Here is a 19,481-nt window from a genome sequence, read left to right on the forward strand (position 1 = left end):
GGCACGCGGCGTGAAAAAAAAAAAAGGAGCTCAGATAACAATTTAGGAGCACTGTGAAATTGTTAACACACAGACAAAAATGGTCTAAGACAGTAGGCTATACCTTTTCCCCAGCACACATAGGCGTACACATTCTACATGAGGGGTGCTGGTCACAGGGCCAGTTTTTCAAAATTCCTCCCATAAAAGGGTAAAAGGGCTGAACAACATATTACACATTTATGTCTATACACATTCATTACACATTAATTTCTATATGCAGCCCGATGACTCCTCAATAAAAATGAAGGCCTGTTGCCTAACTCATTATCATACAACTGTAAAACAAAGCCTGGGGAGTGTCAGCAAACTCATCCCAACTGTCCCTTCTTATGTTTTTTTTATTGCTCCCAAACCCGAGTTAACTACAACAACTTGACTAGGCTTTTGATCCCTCTGTCTTTCAAGCACTCATGGTTTTCTTTATAGGATGTATTTACTCCAGGAGGAAAATGTGAAGGACATCGTTTTTCAAATCGTTTAATATAAAACGGAAATCGTTAAAAAAAAAAAAAATAAATAAATAAAAAAAGTTTAAAAATATATATATATATATTATTTTTTTTTTACATTTTCGAAACTATGGCGGCCAAATTTAAACTATGGCGGTGCGCCATAGTTTCCTTAATGTATGGGAAACACTGGTGTGTGTGTGTGTGTGTGCGCGCTAACCTATCAGTTAACCCATAATGGTTATGGTTCAAAGGAGAGAGACAAGTTGTTGTGTTGTTGGGTTGACAGTGCTGTGTCTGTTTCCACATGGTATTTGTGTGTGCAATTGAGAGAGAGTCTGTGTGTGTGTGCGCGCGTGTGCATGCGTGTGTATGTATGATGTAACACATTCATGGTTCCACAGGAGTAGGCGTTGTTCCTGCGAGCCCATTGTCTGTGCAACACAGTGTGTTTGTGTGTGTGATTGAGAGACTAACTCATGGTGGTGGTTGATGGAGACTAACTCATGGTGGTGGTTGATGGAGACTAACTCATGGTGGTGGTTGATGGAGACTAACTCATGCTCATGGTTCTGGTCCACAGGAGAAGGAGGAGTTGTTCCTGCGGGCGCTGTGCCTGTGCCACACGGTGCAGGTGAAGGAGCCCAGCAGTGAGGAGGTGACGGAGCTGGACCAGGTGGACCAGGTGGACGGCCTGGACCGACCCCTGACCTCCCAGCCCCAGGAGGAGAGGGGCTTCATCGCATCATCCCCCGACGAGGTGGCACTGGTCATGGGAGCGAAGCAGTAAGTGCTGCACACACACCCACACACACAAACACACTGCAAACTGTGTATATGCCTCATTTTTTGGCAACACTTTAGAATAGCAGTCTTATTAAAATCTTTATTAGCAATTAGTAATTATAACCATTTATTATTAATTATTATTAAATAATGAACTAATTAAATAAACATTCGCAAATGTTGTTACTAAACTAAATGTTGTTAAATGATTTAGTAAGTGTTAATAAGGCTATGAAAAGACAGCTATTCTTAAGTTTAACCCATTTTGTTAATGAGCGTGAGGAAGGAGTTCATAGTCACAGCTCAGTTTGCTGCTGAAACACAAGTCTGCTTACAAACGCATCACAATTCTCATGATTCAGTACAACCCCTGAAACCAAATTCACACATTTTTGCAAGAGCAACTTTGAAGAAGATGTGAAAGTCTTGTTCAAGTTCATGACAAGATCTTGGAAAAGTTGTGAAATGTTGCCTGCGACATTAGGTGAGAACCCTGCGAGACACTGCAGTGCAAGCTTAGAAATTGCAACACATCATGTTTTAATCAAACTGTTTTGAGTAGATGTTCTGAAATGTTGGCTCAGAAAATGAAGGAATGCTTTGAAGGATACCGCAGACCTGCAAAGCACGTACTGTTTAACACACTGGTATGGGTGGACATTTTTCAGTCCATTCAGTTGTGTCATTTCCTTGTAGGAAATGTCTTTGTCAAAGATTGTGAAATATCCTGCAAGAGACCATCTGTACACATAGACAGTCTTGACCAATGTACAGTATATTGACTCGAGGTCGCTGCTAAAATCATTTAGTCTTATTCACTCTCTGCCTTTGCAAATTTCCATGAGAAAGGTGACTGAGCTTTCACCCTGTTTTATGCCCTTTACGCAGACCCATTGTTATAACCTTATTGTCACCAAAATGTAATAATGATCCCTTAATATGTTACTTAAGACCCTCGGAAATGTCATATCAGTTTTGTTATAATGTAATTGTGTATTTTCAGCGAAGAGTGAAGAGGTCAGTCAATAGCCCCATTTTCAGCCCTGGTAGATGAGCGAATCTAAACCATGTATAGATCTGTCCCCTTCCTCCAACTTCTCTGGTCTTACTCTTGTTTCCAGCAAGACTTCCCAGACTTATTTTTTCCCAAACTTTAAAATGCCAGTATGCCCATAAATTAGGTAGGGCTTGTTGTAAATAATATATTTGCAAGTGCAGCTTTTGGGCACAGCATATGCAAATCAAACCCGTTGCACACACAGCACACACGGCTCACGTGTATGGTGCCATGTGAGTGAAACTTGTGTAGTTACTAGTTTGCGCTGCAGTGTGGAGGGATGGGGTGGAGAGGGGCCCCTGGAGAGATCTGCGTTTCATGTCTGGGTTTCTGATTTGCCGTCTGGGGACTTTTCTACTTCGCTTGTAATTAGCTTGATCTTTTCTCTTAACCGACTACAGTCCTCAGCAATGCTGTTGGTTATGATGCGGTATGTGCAAAAGCAGAAACAATGTATGATATGAAATAAGCTGCATGGTGTGACTTGATGAGGGTTTGGATAAAAAGTCATGAGAATAGTGTATTATTTTTGTCAATCTGTACCATAAACAACAGCAATGAAGGATAATGCTATTAAGCTCGTCATATTGGGTGAAATGGTGTCAATTTTTTTTTTAACCAAATTTGTGACAGTGCATGTACAGTACAAGTATTTCTGAATATGTATCTTTATCCTAAGATACAAATCTATTCATTTACCCAAATCGTGGCCAGTTAATCGTTAAGTCCTGCTTTGTGAGTCATTTTGGATAAACACATCTGGGCTGGGGTGTGTATTTCTCGAAAGCAGAGTTGTTAGTAGTTAGCAACTTCTGTAGTTGCCAATGGGAAATTGCATTGCAAACAACAAAGTAGCTAATGTAGTTAGGAACTACGCTTGTGAGAAATACACCCCTGATCAGTGTGTAATGTAGTGTAATACTTGTGGTAAAAATGCATGTGAAACAAGCACTGGAAGTCATAACTTGATGGTGATGTGATCTGTATCCTCTCAGGTTTGGTTTTACCTTTCTGGGACTGGAGAGCAGAACAATGAAGATCAAGAACAGACAAAATGATATTGAATCGTGAGTTCTGTTTTTTCTGTCCAATCAATTTTTCTGCCAATCTGCCTGTCAATCTGTTGTCGTCAAAGGAGCCAAGTTGTGAGCATCTGCACGTAAAAGCTCTACAGTGATGTCTGTAGTAGTTGCTAATAAAACAGTAGCTTGTTTCTTTGGGGTTTTTTTATTCATTGATGTTGGACACGTTTTGCATTTTTTTTCCTCCTGTGGGTGTGTACTTTGAGGACCTATCCACACACACACACACGCACACACTCAAGCACACACACACAACCTGACCTTCACCTTGTGTGTGTGTTCTGCAGGTATGACCTGTTGCATGTGCTAAACTTCGACCCTGTGAGGAGACGAATGAGTGTGATCGTGCGGACCAGATCAGGTGAGTCAGTGGTTGCCCTGACAATGTCATCTTGTGCAAGCAGAGGTAGGCACATACATTAGGACGCAAAAAACTATCAGGAAATGAGAGATGGTTAGGCAGAGAGCCATGGAGAAAGAGAAATAAAGACAAAAACCAAATGTTGTAAGGTTACTACTAAATACTACTAATTACTACTACTAAGGCTCATTAATTAACAATGGGTAGAGACTTTTAGTAAACTCTTCCTGTATTGCCACATATCTTTTTTTCATTTTATTTATTATTTATTTATGGAATCTCTGAACTGAGGAGCTGAAGAACTACAGCTCCAAACACATTTTCTATTTTTTTCATCTCTGCATTCCCTGAACTACAAGTAAGAGACAACCTTGAACTTTGAAACCTCCAAATTGCTTGCTGGCCTCCAGATGGAAGAGTGCTGTTAGAAGCAGGCCATGTCACAAGTACAAAACGGCTGTGCACTGGAAAGACAATACAAAGATCCCATCCCTCTGGCCAGTCACTGACGGACTTGTCTGTTCAATTTGGGTCTTTTCAAAAGGCCAGACTTTTATAGACGTGTGCGTATTGATTATAGATGTCCCACAGTTGGGTTGTTAAATGGGTGCTTGTTATGGTCCTCGGGCTAACACTTTAAAAGCTGTTGATTGCACCCACACACACACACACAAACACACACACACACACACACACACACACACACACACACACAAACACACACACACACACACACACACACCTTTTTGATTTACTGCCTCACAGCATTTACTAAGTGCAGAGGTGTCAATGCAGTGTTTAGAAAGCGGAAAACCTCCGCCATAAATTTGATCCAATCACTATAATCACCATCACTATCATCATTTATTAGCACTTGGCGCAGATAGATCAGATACTTTGAACTCACCTGTGTGAAAACCTGGCAGCGCTTTTTGCTTCCTGAATCTGGGTTTGTCATCTCTCCTGGGTAGTAATCTCTGAGGAATCGTCGATGGCCTGAAACACATCACAGACTCATAAAAGTAGAAGGAACTTAAACCTGATTGGATCTGACTTGTTTTTGTTCTACTTCTCAGTATGCACACAGTAGGAGCCACTTAATTTCTCCCCTACCATGTGCATAGCATGAGACATCCAAGGTGTAGATATGGGGGTGATTACCGCAGATTGGACAGAACTTGCAAAGGCCATGCACGGTACAGTCAAGGAAATATGGCACCAAAACAGTGGGTCCTCCCTATACTATACTGCCAAAAGTATTCGCTAACCTGCCTTGATTGACATATGAGCTTAATTGCCATCCCACTCCTAACCCATAGGGTTCAATATGATGTCTGTCCACCTTTTGCCGCTATTACAGCTTCAGGATTCCAAAACATGTTGTACAATTCCATGCTCCCAACCTTGTGGGAACAGTTTGAAGCGCCCTGTTCCTCCTCCAGCACGGCAATACCCCAGCAAGAGACATGGCAGAGTCTGGTGTGGATGAACTTGACCGGCCTGCACAAAGTCCTGACTTGAACCTGATACAAAACCTTTGGGATAAATTGGAGTGGAGACTGAGAGCCAGGCCTTCTCGACCAACATCAGTGTGTGACCTCACCAACGCGCTTTCGGAGGAATGGTCAAAAATCCCTATAAACGCACTCCTGAACCTTGTGGACAGCCTTACCAAAAGAGTTGAAGAATTGAAGCTTTAATAGCTGCAGAAGGTGGAACGGCATCATATTGAACTACGTGGGTTAGGGATGGGATGGCAATTAAATTCATGTGAGAGTCAAGGCAGGCTAGTGAATACTTTTGGCAATATAGTGCATGTTCCTTTGGTCCAGCTATCGGTGTAAGAATCAGGATGTGTAGGAGATTCTCCTACAACTGACACCTCCCCTGGTTGGTTAAGGCAGCACATTCCTGGAGGCTCTGACACGGCAAGTTTGACATGTAAGCTCTCCTGTGCAGGGGAGACGTTACTATTCTGCAAGGGAGCGGACTCTTCAATCTTCCCCCGGGTCAAGCAGGAGGAGGTGGAACGCATCCGCACACACGTGGAGCGCAACGCCACGGTAAGCACAGCAGATAGTATAGGCGTGCGTGTGCGCGTGTGTTCGCTTGTGTGCGTGTGCGTGCAAGTGTGCGGGTGTGTTTGTGTGCATGCGAGTGTGTTTGTCTATGTGAGGGCGGAAGTCTGTCTGTGTGTGTGCCCTTGTCTGTGTGTGTACACAGCATCCCCTGAAAGAACATCGTTTTGGATGCCCACTCCAATCAGCTCACCCCTGAAATGTCCTAATTTACTAGGCACCCCTCCGTGCGCACGTGTGCTTGTATCTCTGAGGGTATGTGAGTTTGTGTGTCTGTATCCATGTGAATGTGTCTGTTTGTGTGAATGTGTCTGTATGTCTCTTAGCGGACCCCTTTTTGTGTGTGTGTGTGCGCGTGTCAGTGCATGTGTGTGTGCATACTATACCGTACATGTGTGTGCATGTGCGTGCGCGTGCGCGCGCGCGTGTGTGTGTGTGTGGCCATACGGTGCGCTGGGAGATAATGTGGAGATTATGAGGGCAAGGCGTAAATAATGCATGCTCTGCGCCGCGTGTCGTCTGACGTAGCAGAGTGCAAGCTCCATCTTTTATTTATCGCCGCGACTCCGCCGGAGTCATTATCTTCTTAGGTAATATCATAACTGTATAAAACGGAGGGAGTTAAATATAAATGTGCACCGGTAATGCATTATTAAAGAAACCTTATGGGGGATAAAAAATGTTGCTTCTTGACTGTAATGTGTTTGTGCACCTGTAAGTGGCTAGGTGTGCGCATGTGGGCTATCTATGAATATCTCACTGTGAATATCTCTTATCTGCACCGAGTGCTAGTGCGATGGCATGCTAAAAGAAGCTGAACGCTACAGCAAAGAGGCCGTGAGAGCCGTGAAGCCAAAGAGGTATGATGGGTCAGGGCACACCCAGAAACACAGTGACTGTCACGGTTGGAAACATTTAATGGTTTGACTGCCTATCTAGATAGCCTCCTGCTTCTTAATTATGTTTGTGCACCTGTAAGTGGTTGGGTGTGTGTGCATGTCGGGTATCTATGAATATCTCATTTCTGCACTGTGGGATATCTGTCTTCCACACCAACTGGAAGAGCCTGGCGTGCAAAAAGAAGCTGAACGCTGGTGGTGCTGGATCGGACTGCACTGATGAAATATCTTTAAAAAATAATCTACTTCTTTTTTTTAATAAAAAATGATTTTTACAAAATGTCTGTTTCCTGGAGAGCTACCGGACACTGTGCATGGCGCATAACAAGCTTTGTTCTGTATCGTACATTTTTTGTCTGTTTTCGTGGTGATGTGCAGGAGGGTTACCGGACGCTGTGCGTGGCATATAAGAAGCTGAGTGCGGAGGAGTTTGCGGTGGCCGAGTCGCGTCTGCAGGAGGCTCGTCTGGCGCTGCAGGAGCGCGAGGCCAAACTCACCGCCGTCTACAACCAGGTGGAGACCGGCATGAGCCTCATCGGAGCCACCGCTGTGGAGGACAGGTGTGTAGAGACGCGCAAGCGTGGACACACACACACATACACACACATACACACACACACACACACACACACACACACACACACACACACACACACACACACACACACACACACACACACACACACACACACACACACACACACACACACACACTCACACACACACACACACACCCCATATAGGATAGGTATTCTACAACCAGGTGGAGACCAGCGTGAGTCTCATTGGAACCACTGCTGTAGAGGACAGATGTGGAGAGAGAGGGAGGTAGAGAGAGACACACACAACATTCTGTATAAAACTCATAGAAAACTATATAACTTGAATACAGTAGAGTAGATATAGTGCTGTCCTCTCCTGAATATTTCTTGAATATTAGGCTTATAAAGAGAGGAAGGAAATTATTGTACAATATAGATTATAAAATGTAATTTCTAAGGCCTTCGTACCTTTATAGCTCGTAATGCTTCGTCTTAATCTTGCCTGCGTTTTACATCAGCCACCCTGCCTTTAAGCACAACTTCCGTGTTGTTGAGATCATTGCAGGATATTACACATGCACTCACATGTACACGCGCGCACAGCCACACAGCCACACACACACATGCACACAAACACACACACAGCCACACACACACACACACACACACACACACACACACACACACACACACACACACACACACACACACACACACACACACACACACACACACACACACACACACACACATACAGCCACGCACATGCACACACACACACACACACACACACACACACACTCAAACTCTCACACACACAGACACACACTCTCACACACGCACTCTCACACGCACACGCACGCACACGCGCACACACACACACACACACACACACACACACACACGCACGCACCTACACAAAGAATATAATTGCAAGATATTACACTCATAAACCTCCCAAACACGCACACACGTACAAACTCGCATTCGTACAAACAAGACCCTCTGTTTTCTGAAGTTGCTGTGCGCATTCGTCAGCAGCTTTTTCTTACAATTGCTGAGTCGGCGTGCAGTGCCGCTTTCCACTCAGCAACGCAGCGCAACACAAAACCGCAACTCGATAATGATTCTTCCTGCAACAACAAGATAAAGCCAATGTGATTAGTCGCGTTCGTTTAGTCCCGCGGCCTTTCGACAAAAGGAGACAGCCAAAAGCCAACAGGCCCTTAAGACGGGGGCTTTGAAGCAGCGCAGCAAGGTCCCTCCATACAAGACCCAGAGCAAGAAGAATTGGCTGAGCTGAGCAAGAGAAATGGTGTGTGTGTGCGCGTGTGTGCGAGCGCGTGTGCGCGCGTGTGTGCGCGTGTGTGTGTATGCGCGCGTGTGTGTGTATGCGCGTGTGTGTGTATGCGCGCGTGTGTGTATGCGCGTGTGCGCGTGTGTGTATGCGCGTGTGCGCGTGTGTGTATGCGCGCGTGTGTGTATGCGCGCGTGTGTGTGTGTGTGTGTATGCGCGCGTGTGTGTGTATGCGCGTGTGTGTGTATGCGCGTGTGTGTGTATGCGCGTGTGTGTATGCGCGTGTGTGTATGCGCGTGTGTGTGTATGCGCGTGTGTGTGTATGCGCGTGTGTATGTATGCGCGTGTGTGTGCGTGCGTGCATGCATGCGTGCGTACGTATGTGCGTGCATGCATGCGTGCGTACGTATGTGCGTGCGTGCGTGTGTGTGTGTGCACAGTATGACTGTGTACAGTATATGTGTATCTGTGTGTGCTTGGCACAGTGAAGACATCTTGGAATATGTGCTTTTTGCTGCTTTTTGGGTTGCATTCAACTGTTGCTCAACATCCAGCAGAATTGTTGCACAAGTTCCACTCCCCACCAGGGTCAGTATTAGCACTCATTAGCCCCCTTCAGATAATCAGACTGTACTAGCCAGAGAGAAAGCGCTTTAAGATCTTCAAGTCCAAGACAGGCTGGGGGCTTGGCGCTGCAAAATTAAGTCTTAAGTGTCGACAATTGCCGTACAAGGAAGTTAAAACCTCAGTCACACGGAATCCTAAATTCGCTGATGGGGTCAGAGAAGGTGTAGATCGATAAAGCGCACACGTGTTTAGTCAAGTTGAAGTCATCAAGTTGAAGCTCAAGACATCACAGGATGCGCTAGACATACAGGTCAAATAAAGGCTAGATGGCTGTAGATATTTCATGAGACGTCAGGAAACGATGGTGTGCTTTACGGACGTTATCGGATCATGTGCTAAATGAAGGATGAGAGTGTGCTGCGGTTTGTCCAGATATAAAAGATTGATGAAATTGGTGAGGGGGTTGGCACAGTCAACTGTTGATGATGACGACGATGATGATCATGATGATGATGATGATGATTTTGGCAGTCATGATGTTGGGGATTATATTTGTAGTGATGGTGGCAGTCATGTGGGTGATGAACTTGGTGACAATGGCAGTCATGATAGTGGTGATCTGTTTGCAGGGGTGACTCGCACACAGAATGACCAATCAAACAGAGTGTTTTTTCAGAGTGTTCTTTTTACTTGGTGGAGCCCAGAAGGGTGAAGAAAAAAAAGAAGAAAAGAAAAGGTGCAAATGTTTCAGTCCTCCTGGACTTTCCTCAGTGCATGATAGTGGTGATGACATTGATGGTTATGATGTTGGCAACCATGATGTTGGTGAAGGCGGTGGTGGCTCAGGTGGTAGGGTAGCCAACCAGAAGGTGGCAGGTTTGAGCCCAGCTCTGCCTTATCTCATCATCACCATTACTGTCTTAAGTCCATGTATAAGTACTGTCTATGTCTATACTGTCTATGTCCTTACCTAGATTAGTCTATGTCTGTATGGGAAAGCAAGAAATGTAATTTCAAATTCTTTGTATGACCAGTGCATGTAAAGAAATTGACAATAAAACCTACTTGACTTGACTTGACTTGTCCTTGAGCAAGATACTTACCCCCACGTTGCTCCTGGTGGCAGGGTGTGGCACCCTGCGTGGCAGCCACTGCCACTGGTGTGTGATTGTGAGTGTGAATGGCATACAATGTAAAGCGCTTTGAGTGCTCGAAGGAGTGGAAAGGCGCTATATAAATGCAGTCCATTTACTATTTATAATGATTGTGACAATCATGATGTTGGTGATAATGTTGGTAACCATGACGTTGGTGATGATATTGGCGATGATGATGATGGTGATTTTGTTGTAAATTAAGTCTTCCATCCCTCCTCCTCTGCTATCTCCCAGGTTACAGGAGGAGGCGGCGGAGACCATGGAGGCTCTGCAGGGGGCGGGCATGAAGGTCTGGGTGCTGACGGGCGACAAGATGGAGACGGCCAAGTCCACCTGCTACGCCTGCCGCCTGTTCCAGCGCGGCACGGAGCTGCTGGAGCTGACGGTGCGCACCCTGGAGGACGGAGCACGCCGGCGCGAGGAGAGGCTGCACGAGCTGCTGCTGGACTACCACAAGAGAGCTGTGCAGGACGCACCACCCGCTAAACCGGGAGTCACCAGGTGAGAGGGCTGTGTGTGTGTGTGTGAGGGATGTGGGGGGTGTGTGTGTGTGTGTGTGTGCGTGTGTGTGTGTGTGTGTGTGTGTGTGTGTGTGTGTGTGTGTGTGTGTGTGTGTGTGTGTGTGTGTGTGTGTGTGTGTGTGTGTGTGTGTGTGTGTGTGTGTGTGTGTGTGTGTGTGTGTGTGCGTGCCTTTGTGTGCGTGCCTGTGTGTGAGGGAGAGAGAGTTTTTTATGTCTTTTTCGACCAATGCATTCCTCAGAGGTTACGTCTTCACCACCACCCATCTCATTCAACAGATGGAAGATAGAACTTATATAAAAAAAAAGCTTTCCACTTCATTCCATCCATTGTATTTACCACCAGATTTGTTCTCTCTCTTTTCTCTTTTTTTTTCGACCATCCATTTTGCACAACAATGCATGTAGCACAACAATGTCTGCAACATTGTTCTGCCATTGCTACGATTTTCATTTCCGTGGAGAGCTTTTGCTTTTTTACGTTCCTACATTCCAATCCATTTGGTTCTGTCTGGAAACGTTGCCAGTTGGGATTTTAATCAAGTTGTTCATATTCAAGCACAGACTCAGATGTCTACTAAGGCCTCCCGCCTGGCTCCCTGCCCTCAAGTCTCTCTCTCTCTCTCTCTCTCTCTCTCTGTCTCTGTCTCTCTCTCTCTCTCTCTCTCTCTCTCTCTCTCTCTCTCTCTCTCTCTCTCTCTCTCTGTCTCTCTCTCTCTCTCTCTCTCTCTCTCTCTCTCTCTCTGTCTCTCTATGTCTCTCTCTGTCTCCCTCACACTTTCTCACCCTCTCTCTCTCTCTCTCTCTCTCTCTCTCTCTCTCTCTCTCTCTCTCTCTCTCTCTCTCTCTCTCTCTCTCTCTCTCCCTCCCTCTCCCTCACACTTTCTCACCCTCTCTCTCTCTCTCTCTCTCTCTCTCTCTCTCTCTCTCACTCTCTCACTTCCTCACCCTCTCTCTCTCTCTCACTTTCTCACCCTCTCTCTTTCTCACTCTCTCACTCTCTCTCTCTCTCTCACACACACACACACACACACACACATTCTCTTGCGCTGTCTCTCTATTTCTCCCTCTCTTTCCTTCTCTCTCCTTCTCTTTCCTTCTCTCTATCCCTCTCTCCCTCTCCTTCTCTGTGCCAAGCTCATCATCTTCTCTGCTGATGTTTTCATTGACCTTGACCTTCTGCGGTGTTTCTTGATTGATAAAAAAGAGCCGGAACACTCCGCGACAACTCAATAAGGAATACGGTCTTGTCCTCTTCATTTACACTCCGTGTCACTCTGATGTATTCTAAGGCCCTCTGAGGACACTTGTCCAGATGGCTCTGTCTTCTGCTGTTTTGACGGATAGTTGCGAAAGTTAGAAGGCACAATCGTTTGCGAAAAGGTAATGGATAAGGAATATTTTACGCTAGGAGCCAAAGAACGCCAGAACTAACATAGTTAGCAACTATGGTTTCGAGAAACGCAGCCCTGTTTTGGTTGATTTAGTCTGGTGTGACTGCCACTTTATTGTACAAATGACCAATAAGTCCACCCCTCCCCCGTTTCATTTTTTTTTCCTCATTTAAAATGAGCCTTGAGGTATTTTAATTACTCCATCCTGATTATTTCACAAGTGGACTGGTCGATAATCCATGTGACTGCTGGGTCATTTCACGTGAAATCAGACACTTTGGGACCCGACCGACACAGATTTCAATCATACTTGCTGTGCCTGTTTAGTAGCAAGGTAGCACCCCAGAACTGCATTTGTGTGAATCTGACACCAATATTAAGGGAGAAACAGACTAGCAAAGGTTTACATACGAGGGTAGGACACTACACATTCAACATTGATTATATCAGTCAGTTTAAGTCACAAAAAGATGTCTTAGGTGTTGTTTGAAAGCTCTTTTCTGGCTCTACACATTACACGAACAGCATGGAATACAACAACCTTCAGAATATGAATTATAATACATTGAAAAATTCAAATTTTATCACAATTTCACAACATCTTTTTTTGACTTACACTGACCGAAATAATCAATGTTGAATGTATAGTGTCCTACCCTCATATGTAAACCTTTCCTAATTTGGTCCTCCCTTAATATTGGTGTCAGATTCACACAAATGCAGTTCTGGGGTGCTACCTTGCTACTAAACAGGCACAGCAAGTATGATTGAAATCTGTGTCGGTCGGGTCCCAAAGTGTCTGATTTCATGTGAAATGACTACTGCTACTTTACAACAACAACCTTCCAAAAGATATTTATTCACAGTGTGTGCATGCATGCATGTGTTTGTGTGTGTATGTGTGTTCTCGTAGATAATCTAAATGGTATGGCGGTAACTTTATGGCAACTGCATTGTTGACTCCTTGTGATTTATTCCCTGTGTGTGCATGTGTGTGATTGTGTTGTGTCTTGTACCACAGAAGCTGGACAAGAGCCAACCAGGAATATGGCTTCACAATCGTGCACGTATGTTTCTGTGTGTGCGTGCGTGCGTGTGTGTGTGTGCGTGTGTGTGTGTGTGTGTGCGTGTGCGTGTGCGTGTGCGTGTGTGTGTGTGTGTGTGCGTGTGCGTGCGCGCGCTTGTGTGTGTGTGTGCGTGCGCGCGCTTGTGTTTGTGTGTATGCATGTCTGTCTGTCTATATGTGTATGTAATCTCTCCATTGTGTTTTGTTTCATGCTTTAGGAGCTTGGCCAACTAGGAGTACAGCTTCATCAGTGTTGGGACTGTGCGTCTATCTGTATACGTAAGTCATCTCCGTTGTGTTTTATTCTTCAGGAGCTGGGCCACGGCCAACCAGGAGTACGGCTTCATCATCGACGGGGCCACGCTGTCCCTGGTGCTGAACCCGTCTCCCGATGCCAACTCCAGCCGCTACAAGAGCCTCTTCCTGCAGATCTGCCAAAACTGCTGCGCTGTACTCTGCTGCCGCATGGCACCACTGCAGAAGGCACAGGTACTGTAGCAGTGTGTGTGTGTGTGTCTGTGTGTGTGTGTGTTTGTGTGGGCAGGCGGGCGGGCGGGCATGCATGCATGCGGATACACTGCAGAAACCACAGGTGTGTGTATGCGTGGTAACAATGCAGAGGACATAGGTGTGTGTGTGCCAGAAATGCTGCGCTGTGCTCTGCTACCGCATGGCACCATTACAGAAGGCACAGGTACAGTGTGTGATAGTGAGTGTCTACTGTAACTGTATGGCTACGCAGCAGAAACCACAGGTGTGTGTGTGTGTGCGTGTCCGTGCGCGTACGTGTGTGTGTGCGCGTGTTTGCATGTATGTATGTCTGCATGCGTGCGTGCGTGTGTGTGTGTGCGTGCGCGTGTGTGTGTGTGTGTTTGTTTGTGTGTGTGCGTGCGAGCATGCGTGTGCACATGCGCTTACGTCTATGTCCGTAGTGCAGCTCTGTAAGGTATAGCTTCACTGCAGAGGACCCCCGCGTGTGTCTGCGTTTGCTGCAATGCAGAAGGAACAGGTGTGTGAGAGAGAGTGTATGCCTTTGTGCCTGTGCTCGTGGAGCTACAGTGGAACAACTTAACAAAAGCATCCCTTGACCACTTGCTGTTTTTGTGTAAAGCAAGTGTACGAGATGTGCCTTGAACAGAGTAAACATTTCTCTCTCTCTCTCTCATTCTCTCTCTCGTTCTCTCTATCCTTCCCTCTCCCCCTCTCTCTCCCTCTTTTGCTGTCTCTCCTTCCATCTCTCCCTCTCCTTCCCTCTATCCCCCTCTCTCTCCCTCCCTTGTGCTTCCTGCAGATTGTAAGAATGGTGAAGAACTCCAAAGGCTCGCCCATCACCCTGTCCATAGGTGATGGCGCCAACGATGTCAGCATGATCTTAGAGGCTCACGTCGGCATCGGTAAATACAGACACTACATGAGTCACACAATCCATGTATTACCTTAGTCACGTCTTCTTGTTAAGTCCTTAGTTTTCTTTTGTTTCAGAAGTGTAAACCTTTTTTTGCCTACCTGGCTAAATCAAATCAAGTCATGTCAGGTAAATGGGGGAAGCTGAATCAGAATAAAACTAATGACTTGAGTCGCACTGTGTTCTCTGTTCTTCTATTAGAACTAGTGTAGCATAAATCAGGGATTCACATTCAGGGGTACGGGTACCATTAAGGGTTAAATGAGCACACTGCTGGGAGTACGTGGACAAATGTAATATTGACAGATGTATGGAACATAGGGATGCAAATTATCGATTAATTCATTAATCATTAGTTGTGAACTTTATCGATCGACTTACGATTAATTGATAAGCGGCGTTTTCCCCAAAAAATCTCGGAAAAAAACTACTAAATCTAAAAAAAAAAGATAAAATACCACATTTGAATTAATTCTATTTCAATCAGGGCTTTGAACCGTTATTTTTTTCCAAACGTTCCGTTCTGAACAGAAACGGAATTATAACGTTTCCGGTTATGAGTTCCACCAATAAATTGACGTTCCTGAACCGGTTAGAACAAAAAAATATTGTTCCTGGAACGGTTAATTTCGTTCCTGTCAGCTGATTACTCCCCATAGGCCTAACTGACGTTAATTAACCAAGAAAGACGGAAGTGCAAATGAGTCAGCCTACATTCCAAACTGTTTATTCAAGTGGATGAAAAGAATATCCTCCAGAATTTTGTCATTCAGGGACGACCTAAGCGGAGAAGCGGAGAATAAACCTCAATGATGAAAACGCACGCTTCACGCTGACTTGGGTCACAGGGAGCGCTATGATGGACATTGTGAGTTTGTGCATATTTGAAGCGGCCATGGATGCCCAATAACGTAGAACATTCTCTGTGCGCTTTACACGCGCTTCTCTGCAATGTCTTACAATGATGCAATGGAAATATATGACAGTGGTTTGTCTTATTTAAGATGCGGAGTCGAGACTTTGTAATCCACAGCTCTCTCTCCATTCAGTCAGAGAATGTCTGATGTCACACAGGACGTGAATCTCAGCCGTCATGGTAACGTGCGCAGGAAAATAGTTACTTTTTTTTTTTTAATTTGAGGAACGGTATTAACCGGTATTAACCGGTTACCATTATTTTTAAATAAGTGTTCCCGTTCCAGAACATAAAAAATAATAAAGTTTCCGGTTTCGTTTCTGTTCCCTGTAAAATACAAAAAGTTCCCGGTTTTCGTTTTCGTTCCTTGAACCGGTTCAAAGCCCTGATTTAAATTCTTTAATCCAAAGGTGATTTAGATATTCCCACTATTCACACCCCTCTTCACACACACTCTTCACATGCCCATTTCACCTGGGTCTCGAAAAGGCTTAGGGGGTATGAACAGACTAAAAAAGGTTGGGAAACACTGGCCTAAATAGTAGACAGATGTCACCGTTTTAATTGCCTGGCTCCCTGGAGAGGGTTTGGCCATGTACTGAAATGACCCCCATCTGTCTGTGGGTTTGTCCGCCCAATTGATTTGTCAATAACTTAGTCGTTAATGGCTCTGTTGTCACCACATTTGGGTTGTAGCGTCATAAAAGACGCTTTCTGTTAAACATTCATTGGAACCCAACATCATGTGTGCCTATATGTGTCACTTCGCCATTTTTTTGTGTATGTCCGTAGTGTTTGGGGCTTATGTAGGTGTTAATGTGTGTCTGTTTCTGTGTTTACTCCTGTGTCTGTGTGTGTGGCTGGCAATTGGTAAATACTCGCCGTTTCAAACATCAGTCACACTCTTGAATAAATCATGCAAGTAGTAGTGGAGCTGTACTGAGTGGATATAGAAGTGTTATTATGGATCGAATTACAGCACTAGTGTGATATTACAGTTGCAGCTACCTCATATCATGTCACTAGTGTTGTAAATACATCTGTAACAGTACTTCTATCTCTACTTTATACATCTCTTAAGTGTTGTAGTTGTAATAGTCGTAGTTGTAATTACTTATATAGTTCTTGTAGCTCTTATACTAATACAAATTTGAGTAAGACTATTGTGCACATATCACGCGTAGGTGGTAATGTTTCAACCGCAAAATGTCTGTGTGCATCCCTCAGGTATCAAGGGGAAGGAGGGTCGGCAGGCAGTGCGTAACAGTGACTATGCCATCCCCAAACTAAAGCACTTAAAGAAGCTGTTACTGGCACATGGACACCTGTACTATGTACGCATAGCCCACCTGGTCCAGTACTTCTTCTACAAGGTAAAATACTTGAACGCCTGTTAACATTGTGCACATGTTGCTACAAACAACACACAATAGATAGATACTGTATATAGACAGACAGACATAGCAGAGAGACCACCCAGTCGATTTGTTCTAGTAGGTGAGAATCATCTGACGCACAGGCAGTTACAATGTGATATATAGATACTTAGATAGTTAGGTGCTAGATACGCGTATGCTGGTATTTTTTAATGTACATATTTTTTATCTGTTTTGATTTAAACACATGTAGCTAAAAATAAAACTCCATTGTGACGGGTGTGTTTTGTGGGATATTTTTAAATGTGCATTCTAAAACTGTTTACGTGTAAACGAGAGGCCAAAAACCTATGCGTTTTCAAAAACATTTGAATACCTCTCTCTCCATTTCTTTCTTTCTTTCTTTCTTTCTTTCTTTCTTTCTTTCTTTCTTTCTTTCTTTCTTTCTTTCTTTCTCTTTTGTCCGGCAGAACCTTTGTTTCATCTTACCTCAGTTCCTGTACCAGTTCTTCTGTGGCTACTCCCAGCAGGTGAGTTTGACAGTAGCTGTAGCTGCTACAGTGAGCCTCCTCCTTGTCCTCCTTTTCTCTTTTCCCTCTGTCAATCCATCCCTGCTCTCTTTCCCCTGAGTGAGTGAGTCAGTGAAGGAGCGAGTGATGAGTCAATGGTGTATAGATACATAGAGCATGCCCACCCTCTTGCTTTTAAAGATCCTCTCCGCTCAAGGCAAATACAAGTCTGCCTGGAATGTTAAACTTTTTTTGTTTGTTTTACATTTCAATGTTGATCCAATGAAGGGAGCATCCAGTGTTTTAAGTACGAACTGTAAGTAATAATGAATGTCTGAAGTACCAAGGTTCCTATTAGATTTCAGAAAGCAGTGTTGACTTAGATCGTTTAACGAGAATGTTTGCATTAGCGCATTGCAGTGCTATGTATTATGAAGAAATATCTTCATGATATCTATATAGAAACCCCTAGATGTAGAAATTCTCCTAATTAAATCTACCGTAGATGACGGTGCTTGCTGCAGTGCTCTGTTGTTGCCCAGTTGTTGGCTATGAAATACGCTATACAGTACCCCAGTAGCATAAAGCCCACCACACCTCTACCTCACTGTGTATATCTGTGAGTGTGAGTGTGAGTGTGAGTGTGAGTGTGAGTGTGTCTGTCTGTCTGTCTGTCTGTCTGTCTGTCTGTCTGTCTGTCTGTCTGTCTGTCTGTCTGTCTGTCTGTCTGTCTGTCTGTCTGTCTGTCTGTCTGTGTGTGTGTGTGTGTGAGAGAGAGAATCTGTTGAACATGTGGTCACTGCATGTGACCGTGTGTGTCAACAGAGAGGTGACTGCTCACTCTGGAGATCTAGCTGCCTCTCCTGTTGTGGAGCTGATGTCCCCTCTGAACTGGTGTTTGTGTGTGTGCCAGGTGTGTGTTTGTTCACTCATGTCTGTACAGTACACCCGTGTGTGTGTGTGTGGGTGTGGGTGTGGGTGTGGGTGTGTGGGTGTGTGTGTGTGTGTGTGTGTTTGTGAATGTTTGCCAGGCATGTGTTCATGATTGAAGGGGTGTGTGTGTGCGTGGAAACGTGCAGGCGTGCGTTTGAGATGTGTTTGTGTGTGTGTGTGTGCATGCCTGTGACCCTGTTCCCCTCTTCCTGTGGTATTATTAACCCCTCCGTGGTTGCCTCCCTCCCCGTCCTCCCCCTCCCCTCCCCTCCCCCGTGGTCCTCCCCTGCCCCCCTGGTGCCTCCCTGTACCCCCCCGTAGCCCCTGTACGACGCAGCCTATCTGACGATGTACAACATCTGCTTCACCTCCATGCCCATCCTGGCCTTCAGCCTCATCGAGCAGCACATCTGCATCGAGGTTCTCATGGACAACGCCACCCTCTACAGGTGAAACTCCGCCATTGCATGTGTGCCGATGCTTAACTCGTGTAGAAATTGCTATTTGTCTTACTGTAATGTTGCAGCTGACTGTAATGTTCCTTCCTCACTGTAGTACACGGCAACGTGGGAGGCTGATTTGTTGTTTTCATTAAATACTGAATTGTGAAGTAAAATCTGAATGTTTTTGAGTCACCATTGGATACTTTCCCCCACATTAAATTCCCTCTACTGTACATTTGCACGGTTCATTAAAAGTAACATTTATTTATGGAACACATTAAAACACAATTAGAATTGTCCATAATGTTAAGATTTCCATAAATGTATTGGAGGGGAAAAATAGGCAATAGACACATATTGCCACAATATGTGGTGTTTTTATGCCCTCATCTCTCCACCTCTTTCATCCATTCATCAAATGATGTGAGAATAAATGAGATTTATGATTTACTCAAATTATGGTGTGTCATGTTCATGTCTTTATCGTTTCTCCTCTCCTGTTCCTCCTCCTCTTCCTCCTCCTTCTCCTCCTACTACTACTCTATCATCCATCCATCCATCCATCCCTCTCTCGTCCCATCTTCCCTCTCTCATCTCCTCACTT

At 44.8% G+C, this 19,481-nt stretch overlaps 1 protein-coding gene across 5 annotated transcripts in view; it reads left to right on the top strand.

Moving 5' to 3' along the window:
• Positions 1 to 19,481, top strand: part of atp11c (ATPase phospholipid transporting 11C) — a 143,483-nt gene that overhangs the window by 107,048 nt on the left and 16,954 nt on the right. For all 5 annotated transcript variants that reach the window (XM_063190286.1, XM_063190288.1, XM_063190290.1 and 2 more), the window contains exons 14-24: positions 1,075 to 1,277; positions 3,330 to 3,401; positions 3,704 to 3,777; positions 5,737 to 5,840; positions 7,133 to 7,314; positions 10,552 to 10,818; positions 13,607 to 13,784; positions 14,587 to 14,689; positions 16,844 to 16,989; positions 17,463 to 17,522; positions 18,756 to 18,883. In XM_063190286.1, the coding sequence (XP_063046356.1) occupies positions 1,075 to 1,277; positions 3,330 to 3,401; positions 3,704 to 3,777; positions 5,737 to 5,840; positions 7,133 to 7,314; positions 10,552 to 10,818; positions 13,607 to 13,784; positions 14,587 to 14,689; positions 16,844 to 16,989; positions 17,463 to 17,522; positions 18,756 to 18,883 (1,517 nt within the window). The remainder of the gene's footprint in view (positions 1 to 1,074; positions 1,278 to 3,329; positions 3,402 to 3,703; positions 3,778 to 5,736; positions 5,841 to 7,132; positions 7,315 to 10,551; positions 10,819 to 13,606; positions 13,785 to 14,586; positions 14,690 to 16,843; positions 16,990 to 17,462; positions 17,523 to 18,755; positions 18,884 to 19,481) is intronic.

Source organism: Engraulis encrasicolus, chromosome 23, assembly GCF_034702125.1.
Source record: "Engraulis encrasicolus isolate BLACKSEA-1 chromosome 23, IST_EnEncr_1.0, whole genome shotgun sequence".
Taxonomy (NCBI): Eukaryota; Metazoa; Chordata; class Actinopteri; order Clupeiformes; family Engraulidae; genus Engraulis; species Engraulis encrasicolus.